General features: G+C 48.2%; 1 protein-coding gene across 1 annotated transcript; it reads right to left on the reverse strand.

Moving 5' to 3' along the window:
* Window positions 1-10479: 10479 nt before the first annotated feature.
* LOC139838182 (uncharacterized) lies at window positions 10480-14913 on the reverse strand. Its single transcript, XM_071827555.1, has 4 exons — window positions 13800-14913; window positions 13200-13469; window positions 11629-12974; window positions 10480-10959 (listed from the first exon to the last, which is right to left on the reverse strand). The coding sequence occupies exons 1-4, from the start codon at window positions 14911-14913 to the stop codon at window positions 10480-10482; spliced, it is 3210 nt and encodes a 1069-aa protein (XP_071683656.1).
* Between the last annotated feature and the right edge of the window lie 10781 nt (window positions 14914-25694).

Below are 25694 nucleotides of genomic sequence, written 5' to 3' on the forward strand. Positions count from 1 at the left end.
GCGTGCTGATGCACTTGCTCGAAAACTGGAGCAAAGTGAAAAGGCTCGTAAGAAGGCTGAAGCAGATGCTAAGAAGGCCAAGTCGGATGCTGCTGCTGTCGAAGATCTTCAGAAGAGACTTCATGATGCAGAAACTGCTTTAAGCGACAAGGTGACTGAGCAAGCTGCTCGGGAAAAAGAAATCCTCAGTCGCTTGCAGTCGCAGAGTCGACGTTTTGTCAGTAAGTACTCAAATCCTTGTGCATTTCTTCGGGTTACTTCACTTTTTCGAGCGTACTTATTGACGAGCTTCCTTTTGCTTGTTTTCAGGGAGAACGCATCAAGAATATGAACTGGAATGTCCTGAAGGCGATGAGCTGATCGACGCGCTTTCTCTTCTTGAAATCCATGGAGATGAAGCACGTGATGGCCTTGCTGACGCCAAAGCAGGTCTGTCGAGGCTTTTTCCCTATTTCTTCCCGAAGAAAGAAGAGCCCAACACTTTTACTGCTCTCGCCAAGAGCTTCAACGTGCCAGAAGATCTCGGGCTCAAACTTCGCCAAGAAGGCCTGAAGATTGGCGTTGAAGGCACCATCGCTCTGATTGCTGATAGCCAGCAAGACGTCGACTGGGCTAAAGTTGGCGACATAAAGGAGATGTAGACGAAGAAGTGGCAATCTCTAATTAGAGCTGCCAAACCTCCCTCAAAGCCGATCCTTGCCTTCCTTGGTTGAAAACCAACTCCTGCTCCAAGCGCATCCAAGCCGGAGGTCAAGTAGACCACCCAGTCTTTCTTATTTTTTCTATTTTCTTTTGATGCTATCGCCAAAGTAGCTTTGGCGACACTTACCCCACTAGTTTGTTAGGGCGACCTCCATTGTAATGTCTTGTAAATATTTTGAAAATCAATGGAATTCTATTTTGCTTGATGATTAATGTCGAACCTTTTGTTTCAGTTGACATTTGATAACTATACTTCAAGTCCTCGTCCCTCCGATGTTTTTCCTGCTTCCTCTCGCTTGAAGAAAACGCCTATCGATAATGAATTTGGTGGAGATTCCTCGAGTAAGGGTTCAACGCAGGACTTGGAAGAGCTTCGTCAGCAACTTCAGTATGCGAAGAAGCAAACACTTGTGATGATGGAGCAGTCTCGTAAGTCATCCGAAAAAGAGAAGGTTGCACTGCAGCAAGCTCAAGAAGCTATAGCTGCCAAAGAATCCGCCATTTCTGAGGCTGCAAAAGCTATCACTCGAGAGAATTTTATGCTCAAGTTGATGAATGAAGCCAGTTTAGATATGTCAGGTATGCTTTTGCAATCCAAAAATTCTTCTATTTTTTCGTTGTTTCCTTCCTTGAAACTCGTGTGCTGTCGCCAAATAAGCTCCTTTCTAGACACTGGTGCTGAAGACCAAAGGGTAGACGCAAGGACAAATCTCCTGGTTAACCTCTCACTTGACCATGGTTCTCTGTTCTGGGCCACTCCAGAACGTACCCGACAGATTGTCAGGTTTCAAGACCGCGCCTGTCAGGTTCGTGAGTTCCTTGATTTCTGTACCAGAACCTTGTCCTTGGTTTATAGTACAATGTTTCCTCGGAACGAGATACCGGACACTCTTCTTGGTCTGATGGAAAAATTTCGGGATGCTCCTTGTATCCATAACTTTGTGCAAGCTCAACTGTCTGCTGGAGCAAGATTCGCCATGATTATGATACAGATCTGTTACCGAAAACTAGACCTGACGAAAATTGTCTCCAAGTGTCTGGCCAAGCAGTCGAAGCGAAAAAGGAACATCGACAAAATCAATGATGTTGTAACTCCCGTGGCTGAAGAAATGATGGACGAACTTCTTCGGATGGACTCTGAATTCTTTGTCAAAGGGAGCTATGCTGAACATACGACAACTGCTGCAAATAACAAAGGTCTATCCATAGATAGTATATTAGGCATTAACTGAGTTGTACTATATTGCGAGAAATCGTATATATTTTTTGTGTTGAATTCTTCTTGATGATGAAGTTGTCTATATTGTAAAGTATAATCTATATTGCAAAGCCCCCGAGCCTTTGGCCGGAGCTCAAGCTATTTTTGTGTCTTGATGAATTTACTATTTTGCGAGAGTATATATATATATATGTTGATGTTGTGGGTTATGAGCCCCCGAGCCTGTCGATGAAGAAAGATGTATATCACCAATATCTTTTACTATATTGCAGCACCGCGAGCCCGCCTCATTAAAAACCTTTTCAACCCCACTCGGTGCCCTAAAAAGGAAAAGAGTGCGTCTGAAAACTCGCAGGCGTTTCAGTACATTGTATTTTTACAAAGGAGGACTATATTTCGACTCTAAGCGTAGAACCGCCTGAGTTGCGCCACGTTCCAGGGGTTTTTCTCGGGAACCCCCGTCTTCTTGTCCTTGATCCTGTATGCTCCTCCTTCGATGACTTCCGTGACGATGTAAGGGCCAAGCCATGGTGACTCGAGTTTTTCAGTGCTCTGTTGATTGAGTCGTAGAACTAAATCTCCAACCTGAAAGGATCTTGGTCGCAAACATCGACTGTGGTAATTTTTCAGATCTTGCTAGTACTTGGTGACTCGTGATAGTACTTCATCTCGAGCTTCGTTAAGTGCATCGACGTCGTCCTCTAATGCTCTTCTTGAAGTTTCTTCATCATACTCCGTGACTCGTGGAGAATCATGCTCTATTTCTATCGGTAGTACTGCCTCAGCTCCATGGACCAGGAAAAAACGGAGTCTCCTGTGTTGCTGTATTTGGAGTTGTTCGAATACTCCACAATACACTTGGCAACTCTTCTGGCCATGTATGCCGAGCTTTTTCCAGTGGTCCTAACAAACGCTTTTTGATACCATTGCAGATGATACCATTGGCTTTCTCGACTTGACCGTTGGTTTGCGGGTGCCCAACTGACGCAAAGTGCAATTTGATGCCTACTTCTGCGCAATATGCCTTGAATTCCTTGGATGTGAAGTTACTGCCGTTGTCCGTGACGATGCTATGAGGTACTCTAAACTGAAAAACAATGCTTTTCACGAACTTTATTGCTGACGCTGCGTCTGGTGAATTTATCGGCTTTGCTTCTATCCACTTGGTGAATTTATCGACAGCGACGAGCATATACTCATATCCTCCTGGCGAGGCCTTGTGTAACTTTCCCACCATATCGAGGCCCCATTGAGCAAAAGGCCAAGACAATGGTATTGGCATCAGCTCTGCTGTCGGAGAGAGAGGTTTCGCGGCAAATCTCTGGCACGCGTCACAAGTTCGTACTATCTCTTTCGCGTCCTCGAATGCTATCAACCAGTAAAATCCAGCTCGGAAGACCTTGGCCGCAATAGCTCGACTGCTCGCGTGATGACCACATATTCCCTCGTGTACATCCTCCAAGATTATCCTTCCTTCTTCAGGTGTGACACACCTTTGTAACACACCCGAAATACTGCGCTTGTACAACTCCCCTTTGACCACTGTGAAGGCTTTGGATCGTCGAATAACTCGCTTTGCTTCAACTGGGTCGTCGGGTATTTCTTTCCTTAAGATGTATGATATGTATGCTTGCATCCATGGGACCTACACCATCATCACTAGCTCCTAGTCCTCTTCGTCTTCTGGTGCTTCTTTGGGAGCCGTCGAGGTTTTCTCTTCCTTCTGATTCTTCTGCGCCTTCTTTGGCTTTGTAGATCTCTCGGTTATCTCTTCCCAAAATACACCTGGTGGAATTGCGAGGCACTACGACCCGATGTTTGCAAGAACATCAGCTTCATCATTGCTCAGCCTGCTGATGTGATTTACTTCGCATCCATCAAATAACTTCTCGAGCTCATTGTACACTTCCTTGTATGCCATCATGCTATCATTGATTGCATCACACTGGTTCATGACTTGCTGAGCTACCAATTGTGAGTCGCCAAAGATTTTTAATCGAGTTGCACCACAAGCTTTCGCCATCTTCATCCCGTGTATAAGAGCTTCATATTCTGCCTCATTGTTAGATGCGTTTGGGAACGTCATCCGTAAGACATACTTCAGTTTGTCGCCTTCAGGTGATATAAGTACCACGCCTGCTCCAGCTCCTTCTACCCTCTTGGACCCATCAAAGTTCATAGTCCAAGTTCTCGATAAATCCGGGGGTCCTGTATTTTGCAGCTCCATCCACTCTGCGATGAAATCTGGCAGAATTTGCGACTTTATTGCTTTTCTTTTTTCATACGTGATGTCCCGAGGAGAAACTTCTATTCCCCAAAGGGAGACACGACCTGTAGCTTCTGGATTGTTTAGTATATTTGATAGGGGTGCTTCATTGACCACTATTATCGGGTGTGCCGAAAAATAGTGGCGCAATTTTCTTGCGGTTGTGAACACTCCATATGCTAGCTTCTGGTACTGCGGGTACCGCTGTTTGGAAGGCGATAAAACTTCACTGATGAAATATACCGGTCTCTGTACTCCATGGAGTTTTCCTTCTTCTTCTCTTTCGACAACTAGCGCCGTGCTGACCACCTGGGGTGTAGCCGCAATGTATAACAGGAGGGGTTCCTTCTCTTTCGGCGCCACCAAGATTGGTGGTGTCGAAATTGTGCGTTTAAGATCCTCGAAGGCTCTATCTGCCTCTTCGTTCCATTGGAACTTTTCTCCTTGCTTGATTAAAGCATAGAACGGTAACGCCTTTTCTCCCAGCCTGGCGATGAATCTGCTTAGAGCTGCGACTCGCCCAGTTAACTGCTGTATTTCTTTCAATTTTGTTGGCTTCCTCATTGTTACGATAGCTTGGATTTTTTCGGGATTAGCTTCAATCCCTCTTGCTGAGACTAAGAAACCGAGAAGTTCTCCTGCAGGGACGCCGAAAGAACACTTCGTCGGGTTCAGCTGGAGACAAAACTTGTCGAGGTTGTCGAAAGTTTCCTTTAGGTCCTCGATTAGTATTGCCCCCTTTTTTGACGTTATGACGACATCGTCGATGTACACTTGTACGTTTTTTCCAATTTGTGTTGCTAAGCACTTCTACATCATCCGCTGATATGTTGCTCCCGCGTTTTTCAGACCAAAAGGCATTGTTCTATAGCAAAACACGCCGTAAGGTGTAATGAACGCTGTTTTGACCTCGTCCTCTTCTTTCAATCTGATCTGGTTATAACCAGAATATGCATCCAGGAAGGAAAGACGTTCACATCCTGCTGTGGAATCGATAATTTGATCGATCCTCGGGAGGGGAAAGTGATCCTTTGGACAATGTTTGTTGAGACACGTAAAGTCGACACACATGCGAAGGACTTTAGTGTTTTTCTTCAGAACCAACACTGGGTTTGCTACCCACGTGGCCTCTGTATGCAGCTCCTTAATGAAACCAGCTTCTCTTAGTTGATCAATCTCTAATAGCATAGCTTTGCGGTTTGGCTCCGAAAAACGCCGCAAAGGTTGTTTAATTGGCCTCGCAATTGGATCCAAGTTTAGGTGGTGCTCGGAAAGTTCCCTGGGTACTCCTAGCATGTCAGCTGGACACCATGCGAAGATTTTCCAGTGCTCACAGAGGAACTCGACGAGCGCGCTTTCCTATGCGAGGTCCATGTCTGTCGTGATGGACGTCGTCTTCTTCGGATCTATCGGGTGAATCTGCACCTCCTTGGAATTTTTCGCAGTATTAAAGGTTGATTCTTTATTAGGCCTTCCTACATCTGGCAGCACATCATAATCAGTCGTGAGCCTTGACGCCATGTATTCTGCTTGCATCCCGAAGGTTTCTGACAGTCGATGAAAATCCTTGTCACATTTATCGGCTAACGCGAAGCTTCCTTTGACTGTGATTGGCCCCTTAGGTCCAGGCATCCTCCATAACAAGTATGTGTAATGTGGTACCGCCATAAACCTGGTATATGCTGGTCGTCCCAACAAGGCGTGATACTGCGACGGGAAATTCACGACTTCAAACTCCAGCCTTTCTATTCTGTAATTTTCTCGGGTCCCAAACTGAACGTCGAGATTGATCTTCCCCAACGGATAACTCGGCTTCTCTGGCGTGATGCCATGGAACCGTGTATCGGTTGGTTTCAGATTTGCTAGAGATATGTTCATCTTCCTTAGTGTATCTGCGTACATAAGGTTTAGACTGCTGCCTCCATCTATGAATACTCGAGATACGTCGAACCCTGCAATTACTGCTGGTAAGATAAGTGCTGACTGCCCTGGTCAAGGAACTTGCTGCGGATGATCCGCTATTGTGAAGCCAATGTCTTGCCCTGACCAATTTAGGTACTCAATCGTTGGTGGAGGCATCTTCTCTGCCATGAACACTTGTCGCGAGATTACTTTCTGAGCTCTATTGGACGGCCTACCCTTCTGAATCATCGAGACCGCTCCGTTGGAATTGGGATCAACATATGGAGGTGGTTGTGGTGCTGCCGCTATTCTGAGCTGGTGTCGATTTTCGTCCGTAATTGCGGGAGGAGGTGGCATGTGGCACCCCAGACCAACTGTCCGAAATACCCGTTATGCATTCACTCATGATCCCATGATCAGTGTAACATGAGCACATAACCGAACTGATAATCAGAGTTACAACATCCATTACATAGTACCGAAACAATAAATAGTCTTACAAACGGTCTCATGACCAAGTCTTACACAAATGGCCACATCGGGCTGAATTCAAACATCCAAAAGCAGCGGATACAAACAACTTCGTCGGGCCCAAGTCATGCCTTAAACCCTACAGGCAGCTGACCGGGAAACGTCCTAAGTCGCATAGTCGTCCTGATAACCTCCATCATCTTCAAAATCCTCCTCATAGTCTGGCCAAGTAAATAGCCAGGGACAAAGCCGTGAGTACATTTTGAATTGTACTCGCAAAACCGTTTACAAAGTAACATAACAAGGAGAACAAGGTACCGAGGCCTAACTAGGAGAATCAAGAGGGAATGACCACTTATATAACAAGAATATGTTATGGAGACGAGAAGAAGTGTTTTAGTGGAGTTAGCATCTCAACTTCATGGGTGAAGGAGATGGGAGAATATATCTTAAGACATCACTACTAGACTTAATTTAGGAAGATCTTTCACGACATAAACACTTAGGAAGGGTAGACCTCAATTTTTATCAATTCCTCTACGACCACCTCATGGTGGTCATCAACCATTCTTCCAGTACTCCAAGTACTCCAACACAAATCCTGTTTCTTTCCTTTGTCAAACATTTTCATAAACAAAACACATCAGGCTAAGCAACAGCCAATCCAACCGTCCATGACCGCGGACATGGCTATTCGAATAGATTTAACTCTGCAGAGTTTGCGCACTTTACCCACAAGATCTGATAAATCCGCCGGGATCATCCCCGGGCCATCATACGAAAGTATGTGGGTATCGGATAACCAGTCGAAGCCTTTCGCCCATTCTAATTAGCAAGAGGTCCTACCCTATGGAGTATGTACCTCCCCGGCACCGTGGCAGCTCACCTCCTTTTGAGCGTGGCTCCACCGCCAAGCCAGGAGACCCATAGTGTCTTCCGGATGGGTCAGCCCCGAAGGCCTCCCGTTATACTATTGTCCCAACCTCGACAACCCGGACTCGGGGGTAACCGTACCCTTGTATAGTTATGCGGTGCCTCATGCTAAAGAGAACAAACGTCGAGCTAAGCCCCGTGCCCATGTTGGAGTAATGTGGTTGCGCTAGTTTGTTGTCATGGGTGAGTACTTAGGCGCCAAAGTTTTCGTAATACCCCAACCACTTTATCACCCCCATCATTTTTACCAAATCCTTTCCTTTCTCAAATTCTCACTTGGGCATAACATTATACCCAAGGTTTAATAAAAACTTTTACAACAAGGTAAAACCTTGAGGGTTTTCCCAACCTAAAGTTTATGTGTGAACTAAGATGTATAATAGCATAATGATTGCCATCATAACATGAAGGGGTGTCAAGGACATCCATACTCCAATTGAGCATGAATGGAGATAATCAAAAAGTAGGGCAATTTTAATGATATTATCCCAAGTGTTTACTAGAATTAGGGTGTCAAAAGGTGGTGAAACGTGATTCACATACTTAGAGTAAGTACGCAAAACATCGAGAGGGGACATTACACACTTGGTAGCAAGTATGTAAAAGAATCAAATTAAGCAAACCCAAGGAAACGCAAGAAATCAAGAGACCAAGGATAGAAAGCTCTCAACCAAGAACATGGAATCAAGGAGTCAAAGTAAATGGCTTGCCTTGGCCGGCTAGTCCCTGGTCTTCTTCAACACCTTCTCCAAAATCTTCCCCTTTGGCTTCTCCCACGTTCGTTTCTATCGTTCGCAAAAATAAAAGAGCAACATACAATCAATCACATAACTCAAGAGTCAAGTTTTTAAAAGAATAAGGTATGCAGGGGCACATGTTGTATTAGGGTGAAAACATGAATTGACCAAATATTTAAGAAAAGGTTTGGGGTGGAAAATAAACACAAGTACTAAATGAACAACATTTTATGTGACATAGCCAATTTTATAAACGGACCAGAAATGACATGGACAGGGACCAATATTATTTTTCCTAGATGGACATTGTTAAAACAAAAATAACACAATTGGAATTAGTCGAAAATATTAATTCTAAGATTTTAAATCTACCAAATAGTGTGCAGAAAAGCAGCAACTTGATTAATTCACCATAAATTGCAGAAAAATCCTAAAAATAAGGGACCGGTGGCATATGAAAGGTATTCAAATTCTCTTTCTAACGTCACTAGTTTCACTTCATTTGGATTTATAAATCTCGAGATAAAAGCAATTTGGTGCACAGGTGTTAATAGAAACAGGAAATTGTTTAAATAAAATATGAAGGGGCAGTTTGGGCGGGAATCGCTGGGCCGTTTTTCGGAAGGAGATGGGCCGGCCCAGGGAATTGCCACGCGGGCTGAGAGAAAAAGAAAGGAGGAAAATAAAAGGAAAAAGGGAGAGGGCCCGGGGCGGGCCAGGCCTTGCATGGCCACGTTGGCATGCATGGGCCATGCAAGCGTCGGATGGGGATCCGATGGCCCAAGGCCATCGTCTCCTCCACGCGAACGCGCGGCGCGGCCAGGGCGGCCGGCTCTGGCAGAGAAGGGGGCAGGGGCAGCCTGGGACTTACCGGCGGCGTCTGCTTCCCGGCGGCGAGGTCGAGGGTGGTCGGCGGCGTCGCAGAACGGGCGGGCGGCGCCTTCTTCTATTCCCTGGCCTCCGGCAGCACCGTCCTCTTCACGGCGTCCGGCGGCAGAGCTTGGAGCGGCGGCGTCCGAGCGTCCTGGAACGGCGAGGGAAAGGTCAGGGCGACGTAGAAAAGGGCAGGGAGGGGCTGAGCGGAAGAAGAGAGGGCGGTGGATGGAGCTTCTGCAGCACCTCCCCGTCTTCTCCGACGGCGGTGATCACCAGGGCAGGGCTTCGCCGCTGCAGCGAGCAGCAGCCTAGAGCAGGGCCCTGGGTGCTCTCCTGAGAGCTTGTGGGGGTGGAGAGGAGTGTGGAGTGGGGTGTGAGGGAGAGGCAGGGGTGCGGTGCCCCTTTTATAGGGGAAGGAGGGCAACGGGCGGGCGATGGGCGGTGGCCATGGCCAACCAGGGCGCGCGGGATGGCGTCAGCAGGGTGGGGCCGTGGTGACGTAGGGCGGGATGGCGTCAGCAGCGAGGGAGTCGAGGGGGTGAGGGCGACGATCGAAGCGTCGGGAGGCAGTCGAGGCGCGCGCGTGCGTCGCCCCGCGCGGGAGAAATTCCTCTCTGGCGCACGCGTCCTCCAGGCTAGGGTTAGGGCGGGCTGGTTGGGCTGCTGGGCGTTGGGCCAGAGGGAGGGAGAAGAGAGAGAGGTCCAGGGAGTCCAACAGAGAGGGAGGGATGCGGGCCAGGCTGAGGTGGGCTAGGTGGTGGTACATGGGGCACCAAGTCCCGGCCATGCATAAGAGAGAAGGGAGAGAAAAAGGAAAAGAAAGGGTGGTCTCACACCCGGCCATGTACAAGAGAAAAGAGAGAGGTAGGAGAGGGGGTGGTGTCCCTCTAGGGTTTGCAAAAAGAGAGAGAAAAGAAAGAGAGAAAAGAGAGGGGTGCAAAAATGGAGGGGTCATGTGACCATGGACATAGGAGAGAAACCAATGTTGAGGAGAAAAAGAAAGGCTTTGGTGAGTGGAGGGATAAAAGGTGGCATACAAATGGATGTGCATAAGTGTGCTCCCATAAAGATGAAAGAGGAAAAACTTAGGAGTTGCCTTACTAGGGTGTTGAGAAAAAAAAATTCCCTCTTCTAAATTTTTGGTACTTAACTTGACACTAAGGGTAAGTAGTGATCTTAGTGGGTAATGATCCATGCACATACACATAACCAACAAATTTGAGCAAACCCCACTAATTATGCAACACTAGGTGGCAATTTAAGAAAAGTTTTTGTTGGCCCAAATTTTCAAAACTAGAAAATATGCAGGGTATAAAAAGTGGGTTGTGACAGACCTTCCCCCCTTAAAAGAATCTCGTCCCGAGATTCCGGATCTAAGAGCTGAAGAGATATGGGAACTCGCTCCTAAGATAATCCTCCCGTTCCCAGGTGGCTTCCTCCTCAGAATGGTTACTCCATTGCACCTTGAAAAACTTGATCTTTCTTCTACGAGTGACCCTCACGGCCTCTTCCAGGATTCGGAGTGGTTTCTCGCGGTAAGTTAAATCCTGGCTTAGGTTGATAGAGCGGTGGTCGATGTTCTTGAATACTTCGGGCTTGTCGGGTACTTGGAGGCATTTCCGGAGTTGGGAGACATGGAAGACATCATGAAACTCTGACAGTTCTGCGGGTAGCTCTAGTTGATATGAGACTTCTCTGCGGCGACCAAGGACCTTGAAAGGACCAATGTACCTTGGTGCCAACTTGCCCTTGACATGGAAACGTTGCATTCCTTTGAGAGGGGTGACACGGAGGTACGCAAAGTCTCCGCTGTTGAATGTCACTTCTCGACGTTTGGGGTCAGCGTAGCTCTTCTAGCAGGATTGAGCAGCCTTCAAGCGATCTCGGATGAGTTGGACTTGTTCTTCCGCTTCTCGAAGTATATCAGGCCCGAACACTTGACTTTCTCCAGTCTCGGACCAATTGAGAGGGGTGCGACACTTGCGCCCATAGAGTGCTTCAAACGGTGCCATCTGGAGGCTGGCCTGGTAGCTGTTATTATAAGAGAACTCCGCAAAGGGGAGACAGTCTTCCCATTTTGTCCCATAGGCTAGAACACATGCGCGGAGCATGTCTTCCAAAATCTGATTCACTCGCTCAGTTTGTCCTCCGGTTTGTGGGTGGTAGGCGGTGCTGAAAGAGAGTTTGGTCCCTAAGGCTTCATGCAATTTGTTCCAGAATCTAGAGGTGAATTGTGCGCCGCGATCAGATACAATTCTCTTGGGAACTCCATGGAGACTGATGATCCGAGAGATATAAAGATCTGCCAAGCGATGTCCATTGAAAGTAGTCTTGACGGGAAGGAAATGAGCGACTTTGGTCAGTCGATCCACTATGACCCAAATAGAGTCATGCCCACGGCTGGATCGGGGAAGTCCAGTGATGAAATCCATTCCTACTTCTTCCCACTTCCATACAGGGACCTTTAATGGCTGAAGCAAACTTGCCGGGCGTTGATGCTCTGCCTTGATTCGCTGACATACATCACACCTAGCGATGAAAAAGGCAATGTCGCGCTTCATCCCATGCCACCAGAAAATCTCCTTGAGGTCCTGGTACATCTTGGATCCGCCAGGGTGAATGCAGTAAGGAGTATTATGAGCTTCCTCCATAATCAGGTTCTTCAGTTCAGGGATAGTTGGTACACAAAGACGTCCATTGTACCACAGGATTCCTTCTCCGTCCACGGAAAATCCAGCCACTACCTCTTTGTCCATACGGCGTTTGATACCTTCAATACTCTCATGAACTTTCTGAGCTTCCTTGATTTGATCCCGGAGGGTCGGCTTAACTTCCAATGTGGCTAGAAAACCATGGCTAACTAGTTCCAGGCCGAACTCTTCAAACTCTTGGTATAGCATGGGTTGTTCAACTTTGAGACGGGCATTCAGCGAACATGGTTCGCGACTGAGAGCGTCGGCGACTACATTCGCCTTCCCCGGGTGATAGTGAATACTCAGATCATAGTCCTTTATCAGCTCTATCCATCTCCTTTGTCGCATATTCAGCTCCCTCTGAGTGAATATATACTTGAGACTCTTGTGGTCGGTGTAAATGTCACACCGATTTCCGATGAGGTAGTGACGCCAAGTCTTGAGTGCATGAACTACGGCGGCTAACTCCAGATCATGGGTTGGGTAGTTCATTTCATGTGGCCGCAGCTGTCGGGAGAGGTAGGCAATAACCTTCCCTTCTTGCATCAGAACACTACCAAGTCCGAGCTTGGAAGCGTCGCAATAAATTACAAAGTCCTTGGTGACATCAGGCATGGTGAGGATAGGGGCAGACACAAGACGCTTCTTGAGTTCTTGAAAACTGGCTTCACATTGTTCTGTCCATTCAAATTTCTTACCCTTCTTGAGCAACATGGTCATGGGCTTGGCGATACTTGAGAACCCTTCGACAAACTTGCGGTAGTAGCCTGCCAATCCGAGGAAGGATCTCACCTCGGTTGGGTTAGTTGGCGGCTTCCGATCCATGATAGACTTGATGAGAGAGGGGTCGACGGAGACTCCTCCAGCGGACAGAACATGGCCAAGAAATCCAACTTCCTTGAGCCAAAACTGACATTTGCTAAATTTAGCATAGAGTTGGTGCTTTCTCAAGGTTCCCAAAACGAGTCTTAGATGCTCTTCATGTTCTTCTTCACTCTTGGAGTAGACTAAGATGTCATCGATAAATACTACGATGAACTTATCGAGATAATCCATGAAGACTTTGTTCATGAGGTTCATGAAGTAGGCTGGAGCATTGGTTAAGCCAAAGGACATTACGGTGTACTCAAACAATCCGTAACGGGTGGTGAAGGCTGTTTTGGGGATATCCGACTCTCGTACTTTGAGCTGATGGTAACCAGTACGGAGGTCAATCTTGGAGAAAACTCGGGCTTCATTCATTTGATCAAACAAATCTTCGATCTTGGGAAGGGGATATTTATTTTTGATGGTCACCTCATTGAGTTTTCGGTAATCCACGCACAGGCGGATGGTACCATCTCGCTTGTCCACAAATATCACGGGAGATCCCCATGGCGAGGCACTAGGTCGGATTAGACCTTTACTCAACATATCGTCCAATTGTTTCTTGAGTTCAATCAGCTCTTGGGGGTTCATGCGATAAGGCCTCTGTGCTATGGGTGCTGTTCCAGGGATAAGTTCGATGATGAACTCGATATCCCTATCAGGGGGCATACCGGGCAACTCTTCTGGGAAAACATCTGGATACTCACAAACAATTGGGACAAGATCGATGGGGGTTCCAGAGATACTTTGCTTACAGAAGGCTTTAGATGATGGCATAGAAGCGGTGTATTTTATTTGGATCCCTTCACTATTGGTTAAGGTGATAGACTTATGGGCACAGTCAATGTGGCCTTGGTATTTAGTCATCCAATCCATTCCCAGAATTACTTCCAATCCTTGGGCTCCTAGGACGATGAGGTCAGCTTGGAAGGGGACACCTAAGATTTCTACCGGAACTTGTTTACAAGATAAGCGAGTTTTAGCGGTGGATCCAGGTATTTGAACTAACATGAGTCTATCCATTAGGGTGGGTGTCATTTTACTTTTCTTGACAAAGGGTTTGGTAACAAAGGAATGTGATGCACCGGAATCAAAAAGAACTCTTACGGGGGTGAAGTGGACTAGGAACGTACCCAGCACAATATCAGGAGATTCTTCAGCTTCTTCGGCATTGACATGATTCAGGTGTCCTCTAGCAGTATTTGCCTGCTTCTTTGGTGGGGGCTTCCTCCCAGTTGCAGCACGAGCTTGGCCTTGATTTGGTCTTGGTGCATTGGGGCGTTGACCCGGGTTCATCTTAGAGGGGCATTCACGAGAGAAATGTCCAGGCTGTCCACAAGCGAAACATCCTTCTCCTTGAGGGCGAGCATTCGGGTTGTTGCGGGGGTTGTTGTTGAAGTTTCCTCCTCCAGAACGAGGCTGCACAGTCTGGCGGTTGGTATTGTTGTTGGAGGGGCGATAAGCGGGGGCTGGTGCTCGCTGAGGCTGGGGCGCCGGCCTTGGTGGAGGCTGGCCGCGGAACCTAGCATTGCTGGGTCCACTCTGCTGCTGCTGCTGCATCTTGCGCTTGCGGGTCTCATAGGCTGCCTTGCGCTTTGACTCCACCATGATGGCGGCATCCACCAGAGATTCCAGATCAGGGTAGGGAACGGCCACGAGAATACTCTGAATCTCCTCATGAAGACCATTAAGGAAACGGTCCCTCTTCTTCTCATCAGTATCAGTGTCCTGAGGTGCATATCTAGCCAAGGTGTTGAACTTGTCCAGGTAGTCGATCACACTACCATTGTTCTGCTTAAGGTTGAAGAACTCATCTCTCTTGATCTTGATTAAACCTGAAGGGATGTGGGCTTTGCGGAACTTAGCAGTAAACTCCTCCCAAGTGATCACATGATCTTCAGCTTGCATTGCCTTGATATTCTCCCACCAAGCTCTTGCGGGTCCGGCGAGAAAGTGAGTTGCAAGAACCACCTTCTCATTCTCGCCAACAGCCGCGACTTCCAAATTGTTCTCGATTGTACGGAGCCAATCGTCCGCATCAAGAGGGGCGGTGCACTTGGTGAATACTGGTGGATTAGTATTCTGGAAGTCCCTAAGCTTGGATCTTGGGCCGTCTTCACCATCACCTCCATTGTTGTTGTTTCCTGCGGCAAGCTGCGCAATATTCTGCAGGGCCGCAATGTTTGCTTGGCTTTCAGCGCGGGCGGCTTGACGGTCTTCCATAAGGATGCGAAGGATTTGAGCCATATTGGGTTCAGGTGGGGGTGGAGGGTCGTTCTGGTGCGCTCCGCGGCGAGTGTCAACCATCTGATGAGATGAAGACATGAGACAAAAGGGAACAACTTTGATAGGCGAGTTCTTTCTAAGGGGGAGGGGTGACATGATGCATAAAAACTTGTTCAAAAACTCGAAAGATGAAGAAAGCATGAAACCAAAAGCAACCATCATCATAACATAGTCATCACCAAAAGATCAAAGTTCACCACATCAAGGTCACCATAGGACCAACATCGTTCTACACGATTACATAAGGGGCATCATACATAACTAGCGATGGTGCGAGTGCTCAAACTAGTCGTCGTCAAGGATGATGGTGTCATCCTTGGTCGGCGGCTCCTCAAACGGTGGCTCCTCGGGGTCTTCCTCCTCGGACGACTCGCGAGGGGTAGAGGGTGCTGGCTCTTCTGGCTCATCATTGATGAAGTTCAGGTCATCCTCATCTTCCTCGCTCGGGTTGTTCCAATCATAACCTTCCTCGTCCATATAGTCATCATCGTCACTAAGGAGGGCAGCATTCTCCTTACGAAGGTCCTCGCCATCATCCTCCAGCTCCTCTATCTTAGTTTCAGCCTCGCGGAGCGCCTTCTTAAGGTGTGCCACCTTCACCTTAAGCATGTACTTGGCCTCTCTTGCCCGAAGCTTGAGCTTCCGCTGACGGCGAGCTCTCCTCCTCATCTCCTCAAGGTCCGTCTTGGTCTCGTCCAACTCGTGCTTCAGCATCTCCTGTTCCATCCGGCTGATATCGAGGCTGTTCTGGGTCTTGCCGAGGATGAACTCCATTTGGGCAGCGTGGCGTCCGAGGGGGCAGACGTACGGCACGATGGTGGGAAGGCCCTCCTCGTCACGCCACCCAAAGTGAGCATAAGGGAGGTTCTTCTCCTCGAGCTCGGCATGGTGGTGGTAGGTGAGGCGTGCCAGAGCCGCCTGGAGCGCACGGATCAAACCGTCCTCCCATGTGCGCTCGAACAGCTGGATCTCGAACTCCGGGAGCTGCTTGACGTGGGAGCCCCGGATGGTGCAGACGATCATCCAGGACAAGTCCCCGTCATGAGGCTCCATCTGCCCGCCCTTCACCTCGGGGCGGAGGTGACCGACGGCGTGACATACGTCGATCAGGGCAGTCTCAAAGAGGAACAAGGGCTGCGACTCTCCCACCTGACGGCTCCGGGTGTACATAACTTCCTCCATCTACACAAAATTTTAAGGTTAATACAAGTAGTAATATGTCAAGTGTGCAAAATTTTAAGGTACATAATAATAAACAGTTTAAGATTAATGCAAGTAATTTATCTCTAAGGAGAAAAATTTAGGGGAGAGACAAGGCATTCTTTCAGCTTAGAGTCATCTCGTTTTTGATATTGAAAATAGTTTTGCCCTAACATTAACGTCCATGCTAACTAAGGCTTTCCCTAGAGTCGGGATGGCTCTGATACCAGCTCTGTGGCACCCCGGACCAACTGTCCGAAATACCTGTTATGCATTCACTCATGATCCCATGATCAGTGTAACATGAGCACATAACCGAACTGATAATCAGAGTTACAACATCCACTACATAGTACCGACACAATAAATAGTCTTACAAACGGTCTCATGACCAAGTCTTACACAAATGGCCACATCGGGCTGAATTCAAACATCCAAAAGCAGCGGATACAAACAACTTCGTCGGGCCCAAGTCATGCCTTAAACCCTACAGGCAGCTGACCGGGAAACGTCCGAAGTCGCATAGTCGTCCTGATAACCTCCATCATCTTCAAAATCCTCCTCATAGTCTGGCCAAGTAAATAGCCAGGGACAAAGCCGTGAGTACATTTTGAATTGTACTCGCAAAACCATTTACAAAGTAACATAACAAGGAGAACAAGGTACCGAGGCCTAACTAGGAGAATCAAGAGGGAATGACCACTTATATAACAAGAATATGTTATGGAGACGAGAAGAAGTGTTTTAGTGGAGTTAGCATCTCAACTTCATGGGTGAAGGAGATGGGAGAATATATCTTAAGACATCACTACTAGACTTAATTTAGGAAGATCTTTCACGACATAAACACTTAGGAAGGGTAGACCTCAATTTTTATCAATTCCTCTACGACCACCTCATGGTGGTCATCAACCATTCTTCCAGTACTCCAAGTACTCCAACACAAATCCTGTTTCTTTCCTTTGTCAAACATTTTCATAAACAAAACACATCAGGCTAAGCAACAGCCAATCCAACCGTCCATGACCGCGGACACGGCTATTCGAATAGATTTAACTCTGCAGAGTTTGCGCACTTTACCCACAAGATCTGATAAATCAGCCGGGATCATCCCCGGGCCATCATACGAAAGTATGTGGGTATCGGATAACCAGTCGAAGCCTTTCGCCCATTCTAATTAGCAAGAGGTCCTACCCTATGGATTATGTACCTCCCCGGCACCGTGGCAGCTCACATCCTTTTGAGCGTGGCTCCACCGCCAAGCCAGGAGACCCATAGTGTCTTCCGGATGGGTCAGCCCCGAAGGCCTCCCGTTATACTATTGTCCCAACCTCGACAACCCGGACTCGGGGGTAACCGTACCCTTGTATAGTTATGCGGTGCCTCATGCTAAAGAGAACAAACGTCGAGCTAAGCCCCGTGCCCATGTTGGAGTAATGTGGTTGCGCTAGTTTGTTGTCATGGGTGAGTACTTAGGCGCCAAAGTTTTCGTAATACCCCAACCACTTTATCACCCCCACCATTTTTACCAAATCCTTTCCTTTCTCAAATTCTCACTTGGGCATAACATTATACCCAAGGTTTAATAAAAACTTTTACAACAAGGTAAAACCTTGAGGGTTTTCCCAACCTAAAGTTTATGTGTGAACTAAGATGTATAATAGCATAATGATTGCCATCATAACATGAAGGGGTGTCAAGGACATCCATACTCCAATTGAGCATGAATGGAGATAATCAAAAAGTAGGGCAATTTTAATGATATTATCCCAAGTGTTTACTAGAATTAGGGTGTCAAAAGGTGGTGAAACGTGATTCACATACTTAGAGTAAGTACGCAAAACATCGAGAGGGGACATTACACACTTGGTAGCAAGTATGTAAAAGAATCAAATTAAGCAAACCCAAGGAAACGCAAGAAATCAAGAGACCAAGGATAGAAAGCTCTCAACCAAGAACATGGAATCAAGGAGTCAAAGTAAATGGCTTGCCTTGGCCGGCTAGTCCCTGGTCTTCTTCAACACCTTCTCCAAAATCTTCCCCTTCGGCTTCTCCCACGTTCGTTTCTATCGTTCGTAAAAATAAAAGAGCAACATACAATCAATCACATAACTCAAGAGTCAAGTTTTTAAAAGAATAAGGTATGCAGGGGCACATGTTGTATTAGGGTGAAAACATGAATTGACCAAATATTTAAGAAAAGGTTTGGGGTGGAAAATAAACACAAGTACTAAATGAACAACATTTTATGTGACATAGCCAATTTTATAAATGGAGTAGAAATGACATGGATAGGGACCAATATTATTTTTCCTAGATGGACATTGTTAAAACAAAAATAACACAATTGGAATTAGTCGAAAATATTAATTCTAAGATTTTAAATCTACCAAATAGTGTGCAGAAAAGCAGCAACTTGATTAATTCACCATAAATTGCAGAAAAATCCTAAAAATAAGGGACCGGTGGCATATGAAAGGTATTCAAATTCTCTTTCTAACGTCACTAGTTTCACTTCATTTGGATTTATAAATCTCGAGATAAAAGCAATTTGGTGCACAGGTGTTAATAGAAACAGGAAATTGTTTAAATAAAATATGAAGGGGGAGTTTGGGCGGGAATCGCTGGGCCGTTTTTCGGAAGGAGATGGGCCGGCCCAGGGAATTGCCACGCGGGCTGAGAGAAAAAGAAAGGAGGAAAATAAAAGGAAAAAGGGAGAGGGCCCGGGGCGGGCCAGGCCTTGCATGGCCACGTTGGCATGCATGGGCCATGCAAGCGTCGGATGGGGATCCGATGGCCCAAGGCCATCGTCTCCTCCACGCGAATGCGCGGCGCGGCCAGGGCGGCCGGCTCTGGCAGAGAAGGGGGTAGGGGCGGCCTGGGACTTACCGGCGGCGTCTGCTTCCTGGCGGCGAGGTCGAGGGTGGTCGGCGGCGTCGCAGAACGGGCGGGCGGCGCCTTCTTCTATTCCCTGGCCTCCGGCAGCACCGTCCTCTTCACGGCGTCCGGTGGCAGAGCATGGAGCGGCGGCGTCCGAGCGTCCTGGAACGGCGAGGGAAAGGTCAGGGCGATGTAGAAAAGGGCAGGGAGGGGCTGAGCGGAAGAAGAGAGGGCGGCGGTGGATGGAGCTTCTGCAGCACCTCCCCGTCTTCTCCGACGGCGGTGATCACCGGGGCAGGGCTTCGCCGCTGCAGCGAGCAGCAGCCCAGAGCAGGGCCCTGGGTGCTCTCCTGAGAGCTTGTGGGGGTGGAGAGGAGTGTGGAGTGGGGTGTGAGGGAGAGGCAGGGGTGCGGTGCCCCTTTTATAGGGGAAGGAGGGCAACGGGCGGGCGATGGGCGGCGGCCATGGCCAACCAGGGCGCGCGGGATGGCGTCAGCAGGGTGGGGCCGTGGTGACGTAGGGCGGGATGGCGTCAGCAGCGAGGGAGTCGAGGGGGTGAGGGCGACGATCGAAGCGTCGAGAGGCAGTCGAGGCGCGCGCGTGCGTCGCCCCGCGCGGGAGAAATTCCTCTCTGGCGCGCGCGTCCTCCAGGCTAGGGTTAGGGCGGGCTGGTTGGGCTGCTGGGCGTTGGGCCAGAGGGAGGGAGAAGAGAGAGAGGTCCAGGGAGTCCAACAGAGAGGGAGGGATGCGGGCCAGGCTGAGGTGGGCTAGGTGGTGGTACATGGGGCACCAAGTCCTGGCCATGCATAAGAGAGAAGGGAGAGAAAAAGGAAAAGAAAGGGTGGTCTCACACCCGGCCATGTACAAGAGAAAAGAGAGAGGTAGGAGAGGGGGTGGTGTCCCTCTAGGGTTTGCAAAAAGAGAGAGAAAAGAAAGAGAGAAAAGAGAGGGGTGCAAAAATGGAGGGGTCATGTGACCATGGACATAGGAGAGAAACCAATGTTGAGGAGAAAAAGAAAGGCTTTGGTGAGTGGAGGGATAAAAGGTGGCATACAAATGGATGTGCATAAGTGTGCTCCCATAAAGATAAAAGAGGAAAAACTTAGGAGTTGCCTTACTAGGGTGTTGAGAAAAAAAATTCCCTCTTCTAAATTTTTGGTACTTAACTTGACACTAAGGGTAAGTAGTGATCTTAGTGGGTAATGATCCATGCACATACACATAACCAACAAATTTGAGCAAACCCCACTAATTATGCAACACTAGGTGGCAATTTAAGAAAAGTTTTTGTTGGCCCAAATTTTCAAAACTAGAAAATATGCAGGGTATAAAAAGTGGGTTGTGACATGGCAAGTGGATCTCACTCCTGGGCCCTTGAGGGTTTCTATTTGTCGCATGAGCATTGGCTTGCCCTGCATACCTTAGCATTGCCTGAAAATTTTGACAATCCTTCTGCAGGTGTCCTGACTGTCTCTTTCCGTTGCTGTCGAGATAGAAGTGCATCTGACACGGCCCGTTCATCATATCCTCGGGAGACACGAAAGGTCTCTGGAACCTTGGTCCACTATTTTGCCTGTTGTTTCGGGAGTCATCTCTATTGTCACCTCGCTGCTCGTTGCTCCTTTGATAGTCATCTCTATTGCTTCCTCCAACGCTTGCTCGAAATCCAGCCGAGATTTGGCCAGGAGCATCGTAATTCGAGAATTGCCGAGAAAATCTACGTCTATTTTGATAATTTCGACCACGGTCATCCTCTGGTGACCTATGTCGTTTGTTGTGAATAGCATCTTCTCCATCTGCCCATCTGTTTGCTATCTCCATCAACGCTGATACTGTCTTTGGGTTGGTTCTCCCCAAGTCCTCGACAAAATCTCCTCGTCGGATTCCTGCGACGAACGCATCTATCGCTCTCTCGTCAGATATATTCTCTGCCGAGTTTTTAATGATATTCCACCTTTGGATATACTTTCTCATTGATTCATCCTATTTTTGTCGACATGCTCTCAGCTCTTCTAACGACGCAGGTTTTTTGCAGGTAGATCGAAAGTTCTTGACAAACACGTCCTCGAAACTGTCCCAGCTGTCGATAGAACCCGGAGGAAGCTTCTTTATCCAAGATCTCGCGGCTCCACTTAAATGCACTTGGATGCTCTACATGGTTGTTGCTCTAGTTCCTCCTATCAGCTTCATCATCTCGAGATAATCGACTAGCCAATCCTCTGGATCTTGCAAGCCGTCGAACTTTTTGAAGTTATCGGGTAATTTGAACCCTGAAGGAACTCGAGTTTTTCGGACCCTCCTTGTGAAGCACGGTAGCCCACACATATCCTCGTCATCTATCTCCGGGGAGTGCCGATGTTCCCTTCTGCTTTGTCGTGCTCTGTCCGCCTGTGCTTGAGCTGCTGTATCTCTTGCTCCACTTGCTCTCTCGGGAGCTGGTGCTGCTGCAGCAGGTCGTGGACTATTTTGCCTTGCTGATCCTTCGGGAGGCAAAGTTACGAACGCCGTCCCAGTGGCCCCAACTCCTGCCATGGCCATGTTGTACAATGCTTCTCTTGGATCTCCAGGAGGTGGCTTCGATGCAAGGATAAAGGCTTGCGTCGCCATATACCCAGCTTCCGGTGTCTTAGGGATAATGTTCCCTCTCGTGTCTATCGACATAAAGGACATATCGAGGTTTTGAACCAAGTTCTCCCTATCAGCCTCAGGTATGTTTTGCAACCTAGATCTTGCTCTATTCCGAGCTTCTCTATGGCTATCTCCCGAAGTTCCTGAATGTCGACTTAACTCCGCCCTTCGCATGCTTGATGCGGAAGCTGCCTCCCTTCTTCTGTTCAGAGCAGCTGTCTGTTTTTCCAATTCCCTTCCAGCTCGGGCGAGCCTATATTGATATGCTTGCAACTCTTCCGTCGTAGCGGTTGTGGCCATTGGTTCTGAACCATCCATAGCTCTTGCGGCTCTATCCCATGCTGCTTGTGGAAGTTGAACTCTAACACGTGGTGTAGGTCCGACATATTTATTGCCTAAACCTCACGTTAGGTCAGAGGAATCGACGTATGGATTTCCCAAATCGTCGAAAGCCTCCGATGTTTCCTCCTGATCGCGACTTGTTTCTCCAATGGCATAGATCTGATGATATTTTGAATTTTGAACCTTGATGGGTTTGGTGACACCATCATAGAGATTGGTGAAGACCTTGCCAACGGTGGTGGATCTGTCGATGAAGTTGAAGCTGTCGATGCTGCTCGAGTCATCGCTTATATCGGAGTCCGCAGATGACTCGAAGGACATGTCGCTGAAGATCTTGGCGAGCTTTTCGCTTTCGCTGGTGCTGATGAAGCGTGGCGATGAAGTCTCCTCGTCGCCTGACTCGATTGATGATTTTGAGCTCGAAGAATCGGAATCGACCGCCGATAATCCCGACGAGATCGGAATTTCGAGACGATACGCTCCTTCTTTCTTGACGCGAAAGTGGAACCTTCCGAACGTCATCTCCATAGGCTCCTCCAGATACGCATATGCATCCAAACGGGAGGGCGGGTGAGGAACAAAATCGACAGGGCCAGTTTCGATCTGTTTACCTCCATCCATCGGGTTGCTTGCTGTTGACGAAGTCGACGATCTTGAACGTGCCATTGAGATCAGATCCTTGACGCCTCTAATCCCCACAGACGGCGCCAATTGACAAGGGATTAACTTGTCAATGCCTACGGGTTGTAGACTAGGGTTTTAGTCGGAAGTAGAGGGCAAGTAGATCTCGAAGGTTTCAGCCGAAAAGTGCTCGACGATATGAAAACTAGGGTTTGTGAGACAATGAATCGATGCTTTATTTGTCCCTCGACTCCCCCTTATATAGGAGGTGGAGCCGAGGGATTCGTGATACACAAGTTACAGAGTTCGGGAGGGTTTCCAACTCATCCCGCAATATTACAAGTGTTTTCTCCTAATACAACTCTAGCTTTCCTTAACTAGCAACTTGGGCTTCCGATTCTTCTTATCCTTCGGGTCGTGGGCCTTCAGTAAACCCCGGGTACCATCTTCGGCAGGCCCATTGGGGATGCCTATGTCACTTTCCCCACAAGAACTGACAAATCCGTCGGGATCATCCCCGGATCGTCATACGAAAGTATGCGAGTCTCGGATAATCAGTCATAGTCTTTCGCCCGTCTCCCTTGACATGAGTCCTTCCCTGCGGGCTTACCCCTTCCCGGCACCCCGGCAGCATACCTCCTTTTGAGCGTATCTCCGGCGACATGACAGAAGACCCTCAGTAATCGTCCGGCTATAGACAACTACAGTGTATTGCCTCCTCCAGAGCGCAACCCGGCGTCAGAGGTCGTCGTGACCCTCCCTAGAAAGTTGTGAAGGGTGCTCATGCCAATTTCAACAGACTACGGACTAAGCCCGTGCCCACTTTGGATAATGTGGTTGCGCGAATTAAAGTTGGGACGGCGAACACTTATACGCAGTGCTCCTTTGAAAAACAAAACCCACACACTTCCATTGTTTACCAACAAACCACCATATTTCTCCGAACAACCTTGTTGAAAACCTTTGCTTTTCCATCGAAAACATACACTTGGGTAGAGTTAACTTACCCAAGGTTTTCGTAAGCATTTACAACAAGGTAAGCCTTGAGGGGTTCCCAACCTATAGTTTCATGATTTTAACTAATATTGCACTATGGCCGAGATGAGAGTCATCACGCCATAGATGGTGTGAAAGGGGGGTAATGGAGTGGATCATACTTGCTTAAGGTAAGCATGTATTAAGACAACATAAGGAGGAATGTATTCTCAGATTTGAGGGGCTAATCATCAAACTTAGCTAATGAAGTATCACTATCCGACATACTCTCCCATGGGGTACACGGCATACTCCTCTCAAGTTGAGAATACACCAAGATCATGACATTGATACCTTTATACAACAAAGGGAGTGGGTGTGGTGTAAGTCACTATCTTGGAATGAGACATGCTCATGTTGAGCATACAAGATAACCAAGAGGAATAGCATGACCACGATGCCATGCATACCAAAATCACAAGGACAATAGTGGGGTATCACCACTAGGGAGTACTCCACTAGCAACCATACATAGACAACAAATATAGAGAGAATAACACACATAGAATCAAGGTGCTTTGGGGATCAACAAACGACACCCAACTAGACACCAAATCAGAGATCAAATATGGCTTGCCTTGGTTGGCTTGTCCCTGGTCTTCCTCAAATCCTTCTCCAAAGTCCTCCCCTTCGACTTCTCCCTCGTTCGTATCTAGCGTCGCAAAAGTAAATGATGCATACAATCAATAAGCAAATTATGAACCAAGGATAAATAAATAAAATGTGAAAATATGCAGGGGAGTTGTTTGGCAGTAACAAATTATGGTTGGGCCATTTTGATAAAAGAAAAGTAACAAGGTTTAATTAAAACAATCAAACTTTAATCCTATCATTGCATGTGACACACATACAATCATAACCAGAGACAAAATATCATGAACAGAGACTACTGGTATTTTTCCTAGATGCACAGTAACAAAACAAAACCAACACAATTGGATTCATTCAAAAATATTTATTTTTCAATTTTAGGAATTAGGAATACTAACCAGAATACAGTGATCATGTTTTATTTATCAAAAATCGTAGAAAACTCCTAAAAATATGAGGCCAGTGGCATCTTGTAGATATTTTCAAACTAGTTCTAATGCAATTGGAATCACATCAATCGGAGCTACCAAACTAATTTTATTAGCAAAATAGTACACTGGCAGATTTCAATTTTTATTTTCTGTTTTATCAAATTTTAAACAAATATTTGGGCGGGAATGCTCTGGGCCGTGCGGGTGTTGCCAAGATGGGCCGGCCCAGTGGGGCTCTCCGGTGGTTGGAGAAAAAGAAGAAAAAGAAAAAGGGCCGGGGCCCGTGGCGGGCCAGGCCGGCGGACGTGGCCATGCACGCCGACGTGGCCGTGCATGCGCCATGCGCCCATCCGATCTGGATCCGACGGTCCAGATCCGGCGCGTGCTCGACGTCTGCGGCGCTCGCCGGCGCAGGAGAAGAAAGGGGCGGCGCGGCGGCTTACCAGCAGTCAACGGCGACTCGGTGGCGTGCAGACGTGAATACGGCGGGGTCGTGCGGCTCGTGGTCATCCAGGCGGCGCTCGGACACGTCATCGTCACCTCGTTCCGCGGCGTATGCGTCACGGGCGTCGTCGTCGCCATCGCCTCGCTGCAGATCTGCGTGGCAGGGGCAAGGGAAAAGGGTTTGGGTTGCAGGGGACGGTGTTGGCGATGAGAGAAAAGGGAGGGAGGCGTCGCTGGCGTCGCGGCGGTGACCACCTGCGCGTCACCCGCGCGGTGACCGCGCTGAGCGTCTCGGGCGGCGGCAGCAGCAGCTGGAGCTGCTGCTCGAGCAGCCAGGCGAGAAGTGGAGCAGCCTAACGGCGTGGTGAGTGGGGAGCTGAAGGGAGAGGGGTGGCGCTCGGGCGGGTTTTATAGGCGGAGAGGGAGGGGTAGTGGAGTGGGCGGTGCGGGTGGCCAACGGGCGCGCGAGGGCTGGCGTCACCAGCCGGCCCCACGGTGACGTCGCCCTGGTGGCGTCAGCAAGGGGAGGGAGTCGAGGAGGCGCGCGGCAGACTAGGGTGATGGCGCGTC

The sequence above is a fragment of the Lolium perenne genome, chromosome 3, assembly GCF_019359855.2.
Source record: "Lolium perenne isolate Kyuss_39 chromosome 3, Kyuss_2.0, whole genome shotgun sequence".
Classification (NCBI taxonomy): domain Eukaryota; kingdom Viridiplantae; phylum Streptophyta; class Magnoliopsida; order Poales; family Poaceae; genus Lolium; species Lolium perenne.

Coding starts and splice junctions, on each gene's coding strand:
- LOC139838182 (XM_071827555.1), bottom strand. CDS start 14,913: ATGGCTCAAATCCTTCGCATCCTTATGGAAGACCGTCAAGCCGCCCGC. Junction 13,470..13,799: donor ATCTCCTGATATTGTGCTGG/GTACGTTCCTAG, acceptor CCAATAGTGAAG/GGATCCAAATAAAATACACC. Junction 10,960..11,628: donor TTTTCATCGCTAGGTGTGAT/GTATGTCAGCGA, acceptor CAATCCTGCTAG/AAGAGCTACGCTGACCCCAA.